Source organism: Ischnura elegans, chromosome 4 (assembly GCF_921293095.1).
Source record: "Ischnura elegans chromosome 4, ioIscEleg1.1, whole genome shotgun sequence".
Lineage (NCBI taxonomy): Eukaryota > Metazoa > Arthropoda > Insecta > Odonata > Coenagrionidae > Ischnura > Ischnura elegans.
In genome coordinates this window covers 56,478,833-56,495,928 of record NC_060249.1, presented here as the reverse complement: position 1 = coordinate 56,495,928, position 17,096 = coordinate 56,478,833, and the positions used below count along the sequence as shown (strand labels likewise).

Below are 17,096 nucleotides of genomic sequence, written 5' to 3'. Positions count from 1 at the left end.
AATTTGCAATAAACCATTAATTAATTTAATAATAATAAAAATGTTTACAGTTAAACATAACAAAAAATGGAATTTTGAATCAACTAACAAAGGGGTTTTTTTAGAGACCATGACCGATTAAATAACATAATATACTATGAAAAATTAATAAATATCTTACCATGCTCCTTAGAGTTGGGTCTGGAGGAACCGACAGCTGAAAAAATTAAGTCAATCATATAAACTATAGTTTTACCTTACAGCAAATTTGAATAAAACAATTTATCCAAAATTTCAGTGAATAAATTTGCAAATTTATGCTTTCTAATCAAATAAACATTCATCTAGATAAATCTGAACAATGTTCAAACATACGTGAGTCTTCCTTAGGTGTCCTAGTGTTCCTTGTGTTGCGGATACGGCGAAGAGAACCCTGGCGTCGATTTCGCCTATGCGGCCTATTATTATTAGCACCAGGAGTTTTCTTCCACAGATAATAGAATTCTACCAACTCAGGCTATGGTAATAGATTTTAAAAGTGAAAGAAAAGTTAAATTTTAGTTTCTCCCATAATCTATATCACTACACTCAAGAAAAGATATTTCAAAAATGCATTACGTACATTGTGGGATAAAAGCCCATTTGCTTGCACTTGCAACATAAAAGTCACAAAAATCATGTAGCAGTTTTATCAAATTGTAATGTTATAACAACTACTTTTAAAAAACATAAAATACAGAAGAGACTGAAAAGTTTGATTTCAGGCAAATGAGAATGTACTCGATGGCAAGGTAAAAATAACAGCTGGACAATATTTTTTCAGCAAAAAAAAAAAAAAACTCAAAATATAGGCTAAGTGAAAGCTAAATTTATATATTGGAAATTAAACCTATATCAAGAACTTCATGAAACTACTTACAGTATCTTTATGAGGTAGCAAATCCTTTCTTATGCGAAAGAAATTTTTGCCAAATTGGCGGAGACCTTTAACAAATCGCTTCTGTAATAAACAAAATTGTATATTACAAACGATATTTCACAAAGAGGAAGCAACTGTCAGATAAATGACAATATCACTTAACTACAAACTTGCCCATTCCGATTTCCCCGAATGTTCACCAATCAAAAATATAATTGAAAAGGAATAATTTATGAAATAAAAAATTGACAAGACTAGAGTAGAATTAAATGAATGGATATCAAGGAAAATTTTGCTCTTTCTCAAAGAAGCCTAGTGCCATTCGTGTCATTTCACCATATTTCAAAGCCCAGGCATTATTCACCAAGGATGAAATTCACCATGAAAAAATCATCTCGCTTATCTGGGATTCAAACCCAGATCTCCTGATTGCCTGTTAGGTTTGCTACAAGTTACACTACCAAGCATCTTCTTCCAAGACAAATCTCAGACTGGGTTAACTGAACAAGGTGTTGCCGTCTCCCCGAATGCTTACAAATCAAAAACATTATCAATAAGCAATAAGTTATGAAATAAAAAAATGCAATAGCCATTAGTTTTGCTATAATAATTATAATTTAAAATTGAGTAAGTATGAGAAAGTTTACCAAGGCATTTTTTATAATTTCCTTAGTAGAATGGCAAATGGTTTCAACAAATATATACATGTAAACCTAAAACAAAATATTACTTCCATTTTAAATTAAAGAAATAACTTACTGTCTCTTCCTCTGACCACTTCTTTTCAATACCTTTGGGCACAGGACACTTTACTAATGCCTGCAAGGCTTTTCCTGGGTCATATCCAGAATCATGTAACTGTAACAGAAAAAATGAGCAAGGTAAGAATTCAAGTTCGAGTTCAAATAAAATTATGACATACATGAAACTTGATCAAATACAAGCTATTAATTTGAAGAGAAGAACATCACTCTATCCCACAAGAGTTTGAGAGAGGACAGATTTGCAAATGCCTGAAAATGACACAGAGTAAAAGAAGTACTTCCCCATGACATTGATAGGGTACATGCAAAAAATTTAAAACCCTAGACTGACTCAATTTTTTCCTAGCTACAAATAGGAATAATAATTTTGAATCAGCCATGGTAGTGCTATGTAATCTCAATGAATTATTGCAAGAAAAAATTTACCTGTAACGAAAATGGAACTATTCCCTTTGTTTCAAAAAACCATTCAGATTAATTATTACCAGAGGGAGTTGCATGAGAACTTAAGGGAAAAAGGAGTCATGTTATTACATTCCATTAAGGATTGAAACATAAAAAATGAGAGCTTCACTATCCATTGCTATTAAAACTGAAACCATTACCAATGACAGCAACATACTTGGGTGTAAATGTCAATATGGATGCACAAATGTGAACTATTCAAGTTGCCAGCTACAAAATCCCAACTAGTTGACTTCAACAGCATAGGAATCACAGATCAAAATTATCACAGGAACCAGCAAGGACACAGTGGGAAAGGACCTCTTTCATGAACACAATTATCCTGTATTCCATCTATTTGATTGATTCACATTGAAGAAATAGTGCTTGATGCTACTAACCACATCAAGAGCATTTATGGTTGTATCATCACGGGAAGCGGCTACACATCCATCATCGGGCGACCCGCCATCGCACATCCCAGCAAATGCCGCCATTGAACGAGCCGCCCGCAGGTACATCAGCAGATCGCCATCCAGCGATGCTCCTGGTTCCCAGCGGAGCTCTTCCCGTTCAGGGGAAGGGGGCAGGAGGAGTGGAGGGCGGGCCGGGGCTCCATCGACCCCTCCCTCCCCTCCACCACCCTCCCCATCACCTGAACCACCTGCCGAGCTACCACTGGACCCCAAGCAGGGGCCACCTATGTACTCTGGCAGACGAGCCTATGAAACAAGAGCCAGAGAACACATGATTAGCGTAAACTTAAACAGCTTTATAAAAGATGTTGTGTAGTCTATAAAATATGGCGTACAAACTTAAAGAAATTGTCACAATTGCTACGTGCTTTTTCCCGAAAATGTTTTCATTACATTCCAACCCTTCCCAACAACATTGCTTACCATCACAATTACATATGAACCATGATAACCTGTATCTATGTAACTGCTCATTAGTTTTTTTTAGACTCTTGATCCATACAGAAGATATATTAAAAACTAGTTTAAGAAAGTCAATTCACCAAGATCCTAAAGAGAGAAACAGAAATACAGGCAATACATAGCTTCACAACACCCCAATTTGGAACTTTGGCCTAAGTGAAGCACAACAGGAGGGAGACTCCAGAAATGAACTTCTAAGGAAATGATAGCATCAGCATTTGAGTGGATCATACCTACAAATTAATTGGATTCATCCCAATACTATTTATAAAACAACTTCAATTAAAATTAGCTGTGGCATCGTATTTTTCATGGAGAATGACTTATTTCCGGCATGAATGTATACATTTTTGGTGTTCCTATAATCAGAATGGAGGATCAACGGAGTTACATTATCCTTAACTTAAAGGCAGCACTTGCAAACTAATAAGCTTTCCTTACAGAAGCAATCTTAGTGTACATTTCTCTAAAATAAGAGAGAAATAATCCAAAATATCTTTGCGAAAACATTTCCCTGCTAACTTCAATATGTAACCTTTTTAATGCTTCTCTGGTCTTTATTTTACATTTCAGTAGTTATTGAGCACCAACTTTTGAAATCTTTCTATAAAACTACCAGCTGATTTCATAAGTACTCAAAAGTCAACTTGGACCCATTACCTTAATATCAAGGCCTGAAAGAACACTCCACAATATGTACCCCCAAAACAACAGAACCTCCATAAAATATTTTTCTGGCAACAACCTCACTTAACATAATCAGTTTATTGAACTAGTTAATAAGCACAATCAAGAAGACATGACGGGCTAAATATTGATAGATTCAGCACAGTTTTGATAGACTTGTAAATTTAAATGCTTTAGTCAGAGGAAAATTCTTTGTTGCATAAAAATATAACATAAAGATACCAATGTTCGTTGCGCCCTTGATTTTATGATAAATCCCATCCCTAAGAGCACTTTAATGGCAAATTCATACTGTATTAGTCCCCAAATGGTAGTGCACCACAATAGGGTGGTTTCCTATTATTTTTTTATTGCCTAAATCGAAAGATTATTACTCCTGGAGTACATATTTCATGCTTTTAGATTTTTAAATGACGATATCTATTTTTCGAGATTAAATGAAAAGTGAAATTTTTCAAGCGCGCGAAAACGCGACGCGTAAGTAGAAATTATAGGAAAAAGTCCGTGCGACGCATTTCTGGTTCCCCCTCCCGCCTTGTGAGGTGACCTTGATCGAGGCTCTGAGCGCTGATAGGACGCAGGATGCTAGCGGGTAGCTGAGTACCTTGCTGGCTGGTAGCGCTTGGCTTAAAAAAGGTTTATTAATACCTTGTCAAACGAAGAAAACTTTCCGACCTAAGCCAGTTTTAATAGGTGATTATTAAGACATGTTTCCCTGAGTTCTGTGCCTCATGCATGCATTGGTAACCTCAGACGATGTATAACTCCTATCCTCTCGTGTAGAAACTAGGTCCCTGTGACGTCACATGGAGTGGAATCGCATGGGCGCCAATCTGGCCTTTTTCAAATGAGGATAAAATTTGACCCTTGCCATTCGTCAAAACCGGTATTTCAAAAACCAAATAATTTGTGTATTATGAATACACTAATGGTGGGTAACGAATCGCAATCAATGCCTTTCGTTTTCTTTGATGAAGGAAACTACCCTATTAAAAAGGACCATGTAACGGTTATGAGTAAGGTTGTCTACTATTTTTTTTAATTTAAGTATACTGAGTCTAGCCATGGTAAAACTTTATTAAGACCTCTGGGGAATCCGGGTTTGAATCCTGGTCATTGCAAATGATTTTTTTCTTTGTGGGATTTAGCACAATTTTTTTAAAAAAGCTGTATTTGAAAGTTACGAAAGAAATTAAAGTCATGTTGATTTTCTTCATTGACTCTTTACAAGTGTATTAACCCCTTTACTGGGGAGCACGTCTCTAGACGCGCACCGAGGACGTTCATGAAACGGGGAGCGCGTCTAGAGACGCGCTATAGACAAAGAATTTTCCTTCACTGGGCAGAGCGTCTAGAAACGCAATTCTTTCTCCTCTATACTCTGCATGGGTCTGACATCTAGCGTGATTTTTTTTAAACTCGGTGTTCATATCTGCAGGGGCACAAACATGCTTTATTTGGGTAAAGGTTTTATGGTATTTTTGGGTCCAAAGAACCCCTAACGGTTCTTTTTATTGCACTTACCTCTTGTCACATTTCTTACAGAGAAGTTTAGTTTTAGCACGCATGTTTTTGTGGATAGACGTGTTTCATTTAGAAGTGTTTTTTTTATTATTTATGTCGTGCGCAGTTACGAGGAAATTTCGAACATTTGAAATTTCTTTGAATATCGCTTGTTTTGTGAGTGGTAATTCAGTTACAATTTGCTACAGTGTTTTTGGTGCTTCATAAGTTTCTATATTCAGTTTTCTTTCTTTTGCACAGCTTTCAAACGTGTTTTATCTATTATTTGACAATCCCATCGAGTACTTTCCTCCTCAGGAATTTTTCATCTTGCGTGTGCTCCCATTCTCGGTGTTTGTTTTTTGGCATTTTTATATAATATTTCATCAGTGTCTAGTTTATAATCGTTTTGGTAATTTGCCTTAGTTATTGCCATAATGGCTAAGAGACCACCTACTCTGCCTGAAGATATCATAAATGAAATGTTGGAGCTTAGTGAAGAAGAAGAGAGTACGAGTGACAGTAGCGCGGAGGAAGAATATTCAAATGTGTCAGTGGGAACGACCGCTGGCACTAGTGGCACATCTACAGGGTTTCCTCACAGAATCCAAGAACTGCATGTTGATTCTGATAGTGAAATAGATAGTGAAGCTGAAGAAGGTGATGAGGAAGACCAAAATTTTCCGCTACATTCTAGTGTGTGGGTTGAAAGCGGACTTCCTCGCCCTAGGTTCCCGGCTAGATTTGAGGCTAGTGTAAAAGGAAACTTGATTGGCAAGGATGACTCTCTCGAAATTTTCGAACATTTTATTGATGAAGAGATCTGCAATTATATAGCAGAGCAGACAAATTTGTATGCCCTGCAAATGATAAATGAGAAAGTTCTGCATAAGAAAATGAAAAGGAGAAGCCGTGATAAGGATTGGGTTGATACCAATAAGGAGGAAATAAAGTTGTTTCTTGGAGTGTTGCTTTTGCAGGGAGTTATCCAGAAGCCCACACTATCAAGTTATTACTCCCGCAACCGACTTTTAGCAACCCCCATCTTTTATGAGATAATGAGTGAGAAGAGATTTTTTCTTCTTTTGAGATTTCTGCATTTTGCAGATAATGAGCTATACAGTGACGCCGAACGAGTTTCTCCTAAACTCTACAAAATCAAGCCTTTTTTTGACCATTGCATCAGGAAATTTGCTGAAAGTTATCTTCCAGAGGGAGAACTGTCAATTGATGAAAGTTTACTGCTGTGGAAAGGCTGTCTAGGATGGAAGGTATATATTCCAAAAAAAAGGTCACGTTTTGGGATGGAATCCTATAAACTTTGTGAGGCAAAAAGTGGGTATGTGTGGAACATGATGATGTACACTGGAAAGGACACAGAACTTGTGAAGGATGTCGGAGGAGTTGATGTGAGTAGTTTTACGAAACCATCACGGGTAGTTCTAACCCTTGCAGAGAGGCTACTGAACCAGGGTTATCTCTTAGGGCTTGACAATTATTATAGCAGTCCTGAGCTCTTTGATTTTTTGAATTCGCTGGGAACTAACGCAGTAGGAACCGTGAGAGTAAATAGAAAGGACTTGCCAAAAACGGTAATGAATAAAAAATTGAAATCGGGTGAAATTGCCGCTGCTTTTAGAAATAAGTTGATGGCACTGAAGTGGAAAGATAAGAGAGATGTATGTATATTGAGCAGTGTTCACGACGCAAGTACAAAGACTGTGCGAGACAGGAAAGGAAACTCAAAACAGAAACCTCTCGCTGTTATTGGTTACAATGAGTCAATGGGAGGAGTTGATCTCTCAGATCAGTATATGGTCAACTATAGTACAGCGCGGAAAAGAATGAAGAAATATTATCAAAAGATATTCAGACATCTTCTTGATTTATGCGTCTTCAACTCTTATGTAATATACAGGAAGAATGGAGGAAAAGAAACTCATCTCCAATTCAGATTAGATCTTATTCATAAGATTTTACACAAATACGGAGGAGCAACATCAAAGGCGTCTGGAAGCCGCTCAAAAATTGACCCGCCCTTACGGTTATCAGGAAGGCATTTCCCTCACCTAAATTCCCCAACAGCAACGAAAAAGCATGCCCATAAGAGATGTGTGGTGTGTTTGTCACACAAGCAGAGAAGGGAAACAATATACAGCTGCAAGGACTGCAATGTACCTCTCTGTGCCGCGCCGTGTTTCCAAACGTACCACACGAAAATGGAGTATTGAGTGAAAAAAAATGTGTATATATATATATAGTGTAAATAGTAAAACTAAAAACCAGTGTGAATGTGTAAAAAAATGAAGCATCCTGGTCGGTAAGTGATTTTTTTTCTATAAAAAATTGCATGAAAAAAAGGAATTTGTTATAAACAAAAAATTGTTTAAACTTTTTTTTGTTGTTGAAAAAAAAATTTTTTTTTCAATATTTGTACTCTAAATGCAAAAAGGTATTATTGTAGAAAATTTCAAATATTTCTATCGAAAGGTAAATAACCCCCACCAGGTAGGTGACTACTAAAAAATTGGTCCCCATTAAAGGGGTTAACACGTTGTGTACCAGGGTATTTTCACACAGGGTAACAACGTACCTGGGTAGAAGTGTTGAGATTGAAAATATGTGTCAATTTGGGCGAACTGCCATTGGTTTAAACATGCATAAAATATAACTTGACCCAATCAAACATTACAATATGTCTGTTCATAATAAGTAACTAGTGACAACTGATAACGTACTACTAAATACCTATAGTATGCTTTAACATCGTATAAGTTAACACTCCTGAATAACGAGAATTTTTGTCATCCATCCGGGATGTTCGGGAAGAAATGATGAGAATTCTCGCCATCCATACGCAGCATGTTATAAATCACTCTGGAGTTGGTAAAATTCTTTGCTGGCTGAAATATATCAATTGAGGAGTGACATGACAAATTGGTGTCTTTGTTGAATGCTTTACGATCAAACTAATGTTGATTAATACAACAACATTACTGTGATTGTAAAATTGCCTACAACTTCAGCGTTAACAGCTAAAATCGTCCAAAATTCCCCATAGCATCTCAAGGCCATATGGGCATTACAGTAACCACTGGTGGTACACCACCCATTTGAATATAAATAATTGTGCAGAAAATTACCATTAGGATATTATACGAGGATTGCCCAGAAAGTAACGCACAATATTTTTTTCTTCAACATTTATTTATTGCACATAATGAGATTTACACACGCGAAAGAATGATGTTTCAGCTACACACCCTATTTGTCTATATAATCTCCACCCCTTTCTATGGCAGCAATTTAGCGTAGAGCAAGGGCGTGTCTCCCCTGTTGGTATCAATCCTTGTTCTGACCACGGAGCAATTTCTTCACTGAGTGAATCACCTCCTCAAAATGTCTTCCACAAATGGCATCCGTTAATGGCCCTAACAAGTGGAAGTCTGGTCTGAGTGAGCCTGGTAGGGATGTTGAGTGGATGAGGTAACGCTGTCCAACCCTGTTTTGCCATGTGTTCAGCAGTCCTCAAATTTATGTGGGGCCGAGCGTTATGGTGTTGAATCAAAACATCTGCAGGGATGGTATGGCATCGAAGTCGCTGGAAGCATCAAATTCCTCTGCAAATTAACAGATTTAGCACCAGCTCCCAAGTTGTAATGTGTCTTAACTTGCAAATGGCAGCATCAGCTTGCTGCAACATGTCAGGTGTGACAGCCGTGCATGGTCTCTCTGACCACTGCAAATCTTGGAGCAGTGCCAAACCACCTTCTGATGTCCTGGTCCTCTCAGCCCATTGACTAACTATAATTCTCTTGACAGTAAATGCTCCATAAATTTTGCACAAATTTTTGTGAATATTTTCCACAGTTTCTTTCTCTGCAATGAGGAATTCAATGATGGCATGCTGCATGTTACACACATCACTAACAGATTCCATTTTGAAATGGTCCTACTACTACACTATCTGTTGGAAGAGCCAGAAATTTTGCAAGCGCGTTCATGAAACATCAGATAATGCATACATAACGTTTCGAATTCAAAAAATTGTTGTCATCTGAGAAGAAAAATGTGGTGCATTACTGCCTGGGCATTCTCATAAATACAATTACTGATGTGCAGGTCATCTGCAGTATAGCACTCACAAAAACATTGACTGAATAGCTAAAGCACCAGCAAGTTCACAATAAAGCTTACACCTCTGAGATATTAATTATTCTTTCAGATTTTGTCAGTTTCAACAAAATAAAGTCAAAATCCAAAAAGAAAGAGCTAACATTAACCACGCCTTTGGTAGTCAAAAATCTATCTTTATGAATTGGATGGATGAGGCAGATACTTTGTGGAGATCCATTATGAGATATGAAGTGAAACACTTTGCACTTTCCACATAAAAAAAATTTATTACACTAGAGTCGACATGTTTCGCTGCACTGCAGCATTATCAAGACACTAGCGAAACATGTCGACTCTAGTGTAATAATTTTTTTTACGTGGAAAGTGCAAAGTGTTTCACTTCATATTTCATAAAGATCTTAAAGATAAAGATCATAAAGAAAGAAGAAAGAGCGGGTCTTGATAATGCCGCAGTGCAGCGAAACATGTCGACTCTAGTGTAATAAATTTTTTTTATGTGGAAAGTGCAAAGTGTTTCACTTCATATCTCTATCTTTATGATTCCCAATTCTTGTGATGTCACTGAGATTTAATTACAAGGTATAAGTGAAGAAATAATCACCAAAGGAAATCTCTAGTTTTGATTATACTACGTCGTAAGTGAAAGACAGTCAAATCAAAATTATTATTCTGAAAAAATTACTATCTACATCCACATATAAAATACATCTATATAGTTACTTGATGAATCTTTGTACAGATGAACACATATGCTAGTAACCATATTAACTACTCACTCAATTTTTCTGACAAATTTCCGTGAAAAATAGGTGTATTATGTACAGAAAACTGTGTTAAAATGACAGAAAATGTTCCTATTGAGTATGCTGCTTATTGTGCCTCCACGGATGACTGTATGATTTCAAATTAAATAATATCTATCAAAAATGTAACCACACAGAGTTTAACCTTTTCTGTCAGTCATATTTTTCTCTAAGCTGATGAAAATTATTTTCTTACCTATATAAACTTGATTATGGTGCCATGAACACTAGTTAAAAGATTGGCTATGTTTTTGCTAATTAAATTTTTTTGGTCTAAGTCCATAATTATGGACAAGTATGCACATTGGTAGGTTAAAATCGCCGAAAAGTCATGTTCATTTTTATGGACACTATGACTGAAATGGTTAAGGTTTGAACTGTGATTGTTCCCTATAGAATCTTTCAAGGTTTTACAGTACTTCAGCTGATTATCTAAAAAAAATGAAAAATAATTGTTTTACATGTTGAATTTACTTTTCCTTGTGTCCTTACTTTTTATATTGCATGAAAAGCAGTGAAATCTATTCATCTACTGCGCAAGATTCATTTCACCTCAGTTAGAAACCACAAAGAGGTCTTCATAAAATTTCAGTATTAAATAAATAACCTTATATCATAGCCTATTTATGCACCATTAGTCATTAATCATCAATAAGAACTGAGCATGCTACCTTGCTATCACTTATATATTTTCATGAAGGGGTTCCACCATGCTATGCCACTCACCATCAAACCTAAAATATTAACAGGGTTCATACCAATTTCCCATTTTTATTTTCCCTGACTTTTCTCATACTTCCAGACCGAATCTTTCAAATTTCCCTGACAGATCATAACAGAAACAGTCATACATGGGGTTATTTAAGGGAAAATACAGCAAGGATATTGTGAAATAATGTCAGTAATAGAGCTAGAAATAAAGGTAGTAGTGCCAAGTCAGTGCTACTCTGTGACATCCACCCAGGATGGCTACAAAACACTCATGTTCCATGCGTTCCATGATTTTTGCCCTTTGCTGCGAATCTGGAGCTTATCTCTCATCATAGTCGATTTCCCAGGCTCCCAGTCCCAATTTTTATTCCCCTGACCAGTACGAACCCTAATTGAAATGGAGAGTGGATACATACCAAAATTACAGAAAATTAAGTAAAGTATTTAAGAAATAAAATAGGTATCTTCAATGACTACCATCAAATACACCACTACCATCACAAGAGATCATAGATTCTGCAAATTTCCACAACTCAAAAACATATCCAGCATTTGAGATGCATCCAGGAATTAAATATTTACTTCTCAAATAGACAACTGCTGAGTTGTCTGTTTATCCTAATTTGGAATTTCTGAAGATTTTTTACTACACGGGACTTCAACTGGCCATGGTTTGATAGCATTCTGAAATTTCCAGGTGAAGAACTAGGATTATTCTGGGATGCAATATAGCTTTGAGCATGAGCCTGGCAATCCAGAAGTCCGAGTTTACTTAACAGAATATCATGTTCAACAGAAGCAGGGCAGAGATTTTGCTCACTTTATGGGAAAAGAGAGGTCAAATATGACCACTTCATTTGGTTATTTTAAGGAAAATGCTGCATTATAGCAATTAAAATGTCTTTACTCAGTCACCAGCATTATACATCATTCTCCATTTCAATGCTTCTTATGGTTTCTTCGATTTAAAAATGATGCACCAGCGCAGAATTCAGCAAAAGTCATTTACCCGCATGTGTAATTGCCATCAATTGAAGATACCAATCACCAAGTTTTGTGGCATGAATGCAAGCCTCATCAGGTCATTCAGTCATTTACATTTTCTTAAAATTAATTTTTTTAAATCTCTTTTCCTATTTTCAAAGCATTTAAGGGCACACGTTACAAAGGGGGGGGGGGAAGAATGGGCTCCACACCCTCTAAAAAAAGGAATATGAAATGCAGAACTCAATTAGGTGTTAAATTTTAACTATCAACACTGATCCCACTTGCAACAATGAATCACTGAGATGGTGAGTATGAACAAGGGAGGAGTTTTTTTTTCACAGGGACCAAACCCCAGCCATTAAACTGGAATTGCGAACACACACACAAATACATACAACCAAAGCAAGATCCACTATGAGGGCCTAAGGGACCCAAACTAAGGCTTCCTAGTCGAGAACCTGGGATCTTAGCTCGGCTGAGGAGACCCTGCTAAGGATGCTTGGATGTTGGCAGATATACATGCACAAGTACTCAGAAAAAAATCAATAGGGTAGTTTCCTTCGTCAAAAAAACGAAAGGCATTGATTGCGATTTGTTACCCATCATCAGAGTATTCATAATATACTAATCATTTGGTTTTAGAAATCCCAATTTAGCCGAATGTTAATGGTCAATTTTAACCGCATTTGAAAAAGGCCAGATTGGCGCCCATACGATGCCACTCCACGTGACGACACAGGGACCTAGTTTCTATACGAGTAGATAGGAGTTTTACATCGTCTGAGATTACCAATGCATGTGTGAGGCACAGAGCTAAGGGAAACATCTCTTAATAATCACTTATTAAAATTGCCTATGGTCGGAAAGTTTCCTATGTTTGATAGGGTATTAATAATGCTTATTTAAGCCAAGCACTACCTGCTAGCAGGGCACTCTATGCTACCGCCATGCTCGGCAGCAAGCAGCCTGCATTGTAGCAGCGTTCATAGCCTCGAACACTGAGCCCTACGAACCCATGAGGAATGACATGGGCCATACTTAATGTAAAGTACCTGAACCAGCCCTACACCCTACAAAAATAAATTTCATCTGCTGATCAATTCGATCAAAGAATCTACATTGCATTGGATGGTAAGGAAGACGAGCTCACACAAACCATTTTAAAACATACAGAAACACAGCAGAAAGGTAATATTACCATATTATACCCATCAAGTGAAATAAATAATAAAATTGGCTGAAGTATAAATAAGTACAATATAGTGGCATACATCACCTTGTTTTTGCGGATATATACATATTAATATTTTTCATGCTAGGCACTTTGTATGCATTTGAGAAACCAATATCGTTTATGTACAACCATAGAAAACATATTTTCATGTCGCTATTTGCCACATAATTAACTTAACTACAGAAAGTAAAAGCGAATGACGAACATTGAATGCAACATAAGCTCCCACTTCAATGATCATATTTGCCCCGTACTTATCACTATCTTGTACAGACCGCTTTTGAAGTAATTTAAATACAATATGATTTGGCTTGATATGAGAGTATTTGTAGCAATAATTAATGTAGCGACACGACCTGGCAGACGACACCCATTGTTTGTTTACCTTGAGCCATTTCCCTAACAAAATTATCGGATGTCTTTTCTTAGTTTCATAGCTAGGTCTCATTACGCAACCAGAGTGGAAAACTGGAGCTGTGCCATCATCTATGTCATTTCAGAGAACTTGACAAAGGAATTACCCCCCACCACATACGTAGGGTCAACTGAGAAATGCATGTAGGGGCTTCTTGTTACATAGGGTCGAACATGTAGGGTCGACTAAGAATACGGGACTTAATTCCTTCAGTTCCCAATTGGAGTCTTCTAATGTGGGAAAGATTGCTGTACTGGGCCTTCGCATTTCCACAATTATTATCATAGGAGTACTTTTATGCTGCTGGTTATCTATCGACTGTTGGTTGCTTTTTAATATCCACAGTGGGTAAGTACTACTTTTTCCTAAACTCAAATGAAAATCCCTATATACTTAACTAGCCATTAAAAAACATTGCATAACTTAATCCAAAAAGCCATAAAAGCACCTGGAAAAAGGGAAATTAACTATATGCTGCACGCAAATGCCATTTGAACTCTAGGTGACAAATGAGCAATCCACGTAGCTAATGATGTCCCTACCAGAAATGTACATAACAAAGTTCAAGGTTAGTGTGGCTTCTCAATATATTCCCTAGACAAATTTATTACTTGCTACATTTTGATGCTATAGTTTACAAATGCTCCAAATCATTTGATATCCATTCCTGTTGCTGGAGCAGATCTACATTATAATGCTAACAACATTCAAGCGGATGACATTGTCTTCACATTTCTCAAGGCTAATGGAGACACTTGATCCACTCTTCTTTCTGCCCCCAGACATACTCGCAAAGATATCATCCATGAAGTCTGCGGCTACCATTGAGCTTCTAGTGATTTTCTTGAATTTATGCCTCTTCAGTTTCATAGCTCTTGAAATTGAAGAATTACAATGGATGATTACATAGGTATTATTTCTTATTTCAAACTAATCATTCAAGCCATCAACTCATTCATTTTTCATTCGCTCAAATTTCATAAACAAAGCATCAGATTGAGTAGTTCTATTATTTCACCTACAGCTGCATCACCCAGCCTGTTGATGCATTCAATATTTTCCCTTTGAAATTTTCCCAATCAAGTTCAGCATGTGAGCACATTTTACTTTTACTGTACTTTATCCTCTCCACAAAATGTCAAGCAAATACAGTTAAAAGAAAAATTTATTACTGCTCTCTTCTGCATTCCCTTCTTGCAATAAGGACTCCTGTATTTCAACCATGTACATTTTTGTGCCATCCTTTGATTGCACAGCTCCATGATTATTTCTCCAAATTATGATTTTGTTTTCTACTGTATTGTTTGATGATGAATGTACCATGTTTAGTGTATTAAATTCTTTATAAGACTCTAAAAAGCACACAGCAGAAATCATGACACGACATCCAGGAGTAGAAGAACACTTCAACTCAAAACCCCCGCCATCACAATAAAGCTTAAAAAAAAAAAAAAACGGATTTCATCAAAAATTGTCATTTTCTAGATGATGAACGTATCTTTCCTTTTGAATTTCTTCATCATCCACGTAAAAATGAGAAGAAAAGCTATTTTTTATAAAGAGCCAATGAATCGTGTAGTTTTCATTTCACACTACAAAAGGCCAAAAATTTTATATCCATGAGCTACATAAAATTAAATCCTGCTCCTGATGGTCAATCTTCCGCTTTACCACCACATCTATATGACGCCAGGCCAAACATGCCAGCTTCCAGAGCACAAAGGCAGGTATTGAATCTGTTTCCAATAGGGAAATGAGCAAACAAAAAAACTACCAGTATGCGAACCCCTGAACCACTCACAATCCCACTGGCTTCACCTTTTCTTCCCCTGTAACTTTTCCCCTTCCTTCTTTCACAGAGAGAACTTATGTAAGTACACAATAATAAACCACTCTAGCATTGAATTGAAATCATGTACAGAAAAGCTTGGGTTAGCTAATTATACCAGTTGACACTAAAGTGCCCCGTTTGTGCTCTAGTTACCAAGGTACGTATAAGTCAACACTTATGCAAGTTAGACAACCAATTCATAAAAGTCAACAGCATGAATGAAATCAGCTCAAATCCCACCTTTATTAAAATTAAAGGCACCTATCGAAATAAAGGTACTTTTGATCGTAAATTCCACAATGATCTCCGATTACAAGAGCAATATTGCTAAATTAATTAAGAATTAAATTCGCACAAGGCCAATTTTATCATTTAAAATGTTCGAACGTCCTCCTCATCATTACTCTATAAGCCACATTGAGCTTTTAAATCACAACATATTCAGGTTGATTTCAAGCCATCATTATGCAACCACAAAATTTACTGTCATTACACACTGTCGTGCATTAACTATTAATAGTCCAACACGTAGCTAACCAGGAAAATGGACTTCAATTGAAATAATTACAGTACTTAACCACAAATTCCACTAACAAAAACAAATATCAAGAAAAATATTAATAAATAATACTAGAATTCCTGTGTACACCATTTCTACAAAGGAGTACATATCAAAATGGTTAATTGAAATATACATCAAAAATACAATTTGAGATTTTAAAGCAGCAAAACAAAAACACAATCCTACATATCTGAAACACTTTCAACCCTTATTTCACGGCTGATACTCAATCAAAAGCAATGAATAGTGACGTAAGATTGATTGCATATCAAGCAACACGACAGCATTATTTCTTCATTTTCATGCAAAGGCTAAACTAGAAACGATACCTTATCAAAAACACACACTAGTGCTATATAAACAAAATGTACATAATTACCTGGTGGGAAGGGCCCACACGAATCTCCCCCTGTGTTGATGCCAGCCTGTTATTTTCCCTTTATTTGCACCTCAAATGTGATTTCACAGGGGAAGAATTTTTAGAATCCGCCTGGTAAAGACAAGGAAAGGAAATGTATCTCGCATGCTGAACTAAACACCAACGAACAATAATAAAAGAGGAGTCGCGGTTATTATTCCATGAATAAATAACTCTGTTAACAGATCGGAGGGCTAAGGTGGTACATAATGACGCCACAACAGATACAACAAAAATTATTAGGTCGAGGCATCACATTAGCACTAAGCCAAGTGTAGCTACACAACAAGAGCAAGATGTACACAATAGCCGACGTGGCCTTGCGATATATCCTCCATAGATTCACGAAAAAATGACTTTAAAACCAAGCAAATGTCTCTAAAAACCACAAATTCCAATATTCTGCATGCAAATCTAATTCATATCCACTCGAAGCAACAGCGAGCATTGTTGTTTTCCTAGGGTAGGTATGACGCACCTATTTAGAGCACTCCGGCAGAAGAGAGGGGATACTCCAACCCCAAACATCCCTAATACCGCTCACTGATGTATATAAAAATAAAAATGCAGACTCTACACGGGTAATTTTCGGCCGCAGCTCATTTTCACTTCCGAATGAACAGTCTTTATTGCACGATCGAGTCGTATGTTTAAAAATGGTTTCCATAAGCGTCACCTCCAGCCTCAAAATCCTTTCATCCAAGAATCGATTTGCCCGAGCAGTTCGGTCAGGTTCAGTCAGTTCAGTTGAGGCCGCTTTTGAT

At 36.8% G+C, this 17,096-nt stretch overlaps 1 protein-coding gene across 1 annotated transcript in view; it reads right to left on the bottom strand.

Moving 5' to 3' along the window:
* Positions 1 to 16,353, bottom strand: part of LOC124157537 (arginine-glutamic acid dipeptide repeats protein-like) — a gene marked incomplete at its 5' end in the record, with an annotated part of 71,050 nt that extends 54,697 nt beyond the window's left edge. Inside the window, 6 exons of the mRNA XM_046532353.1 lie at positions 161 to 196; positions 355 to 496; positions 899 to 979; positions 1,658 to 1,756; positions 2,508 to 2,828; positions 16,294 to 16,353. Of these exons, the coding sequence (XP_046388309.1) occupies positions 161 to 196; positions 355 to 496; positions 899 to 979; positions 1,658 to 1,756; positions 2,508 to 2,828; positions 16,294 to 16,353 (739 nt within the window). The remainder of the gene's footprint in view (positions 1 to 160; positions 197 to 354; positions 497 to 898; positions 980 to 1,657; positions 1,757 to 2,507; positions 2,829 to 16,293) is intronic.
* Between the last annotated feature and the right edge of the window lie 743 nt (positions 16,354 to 17,096).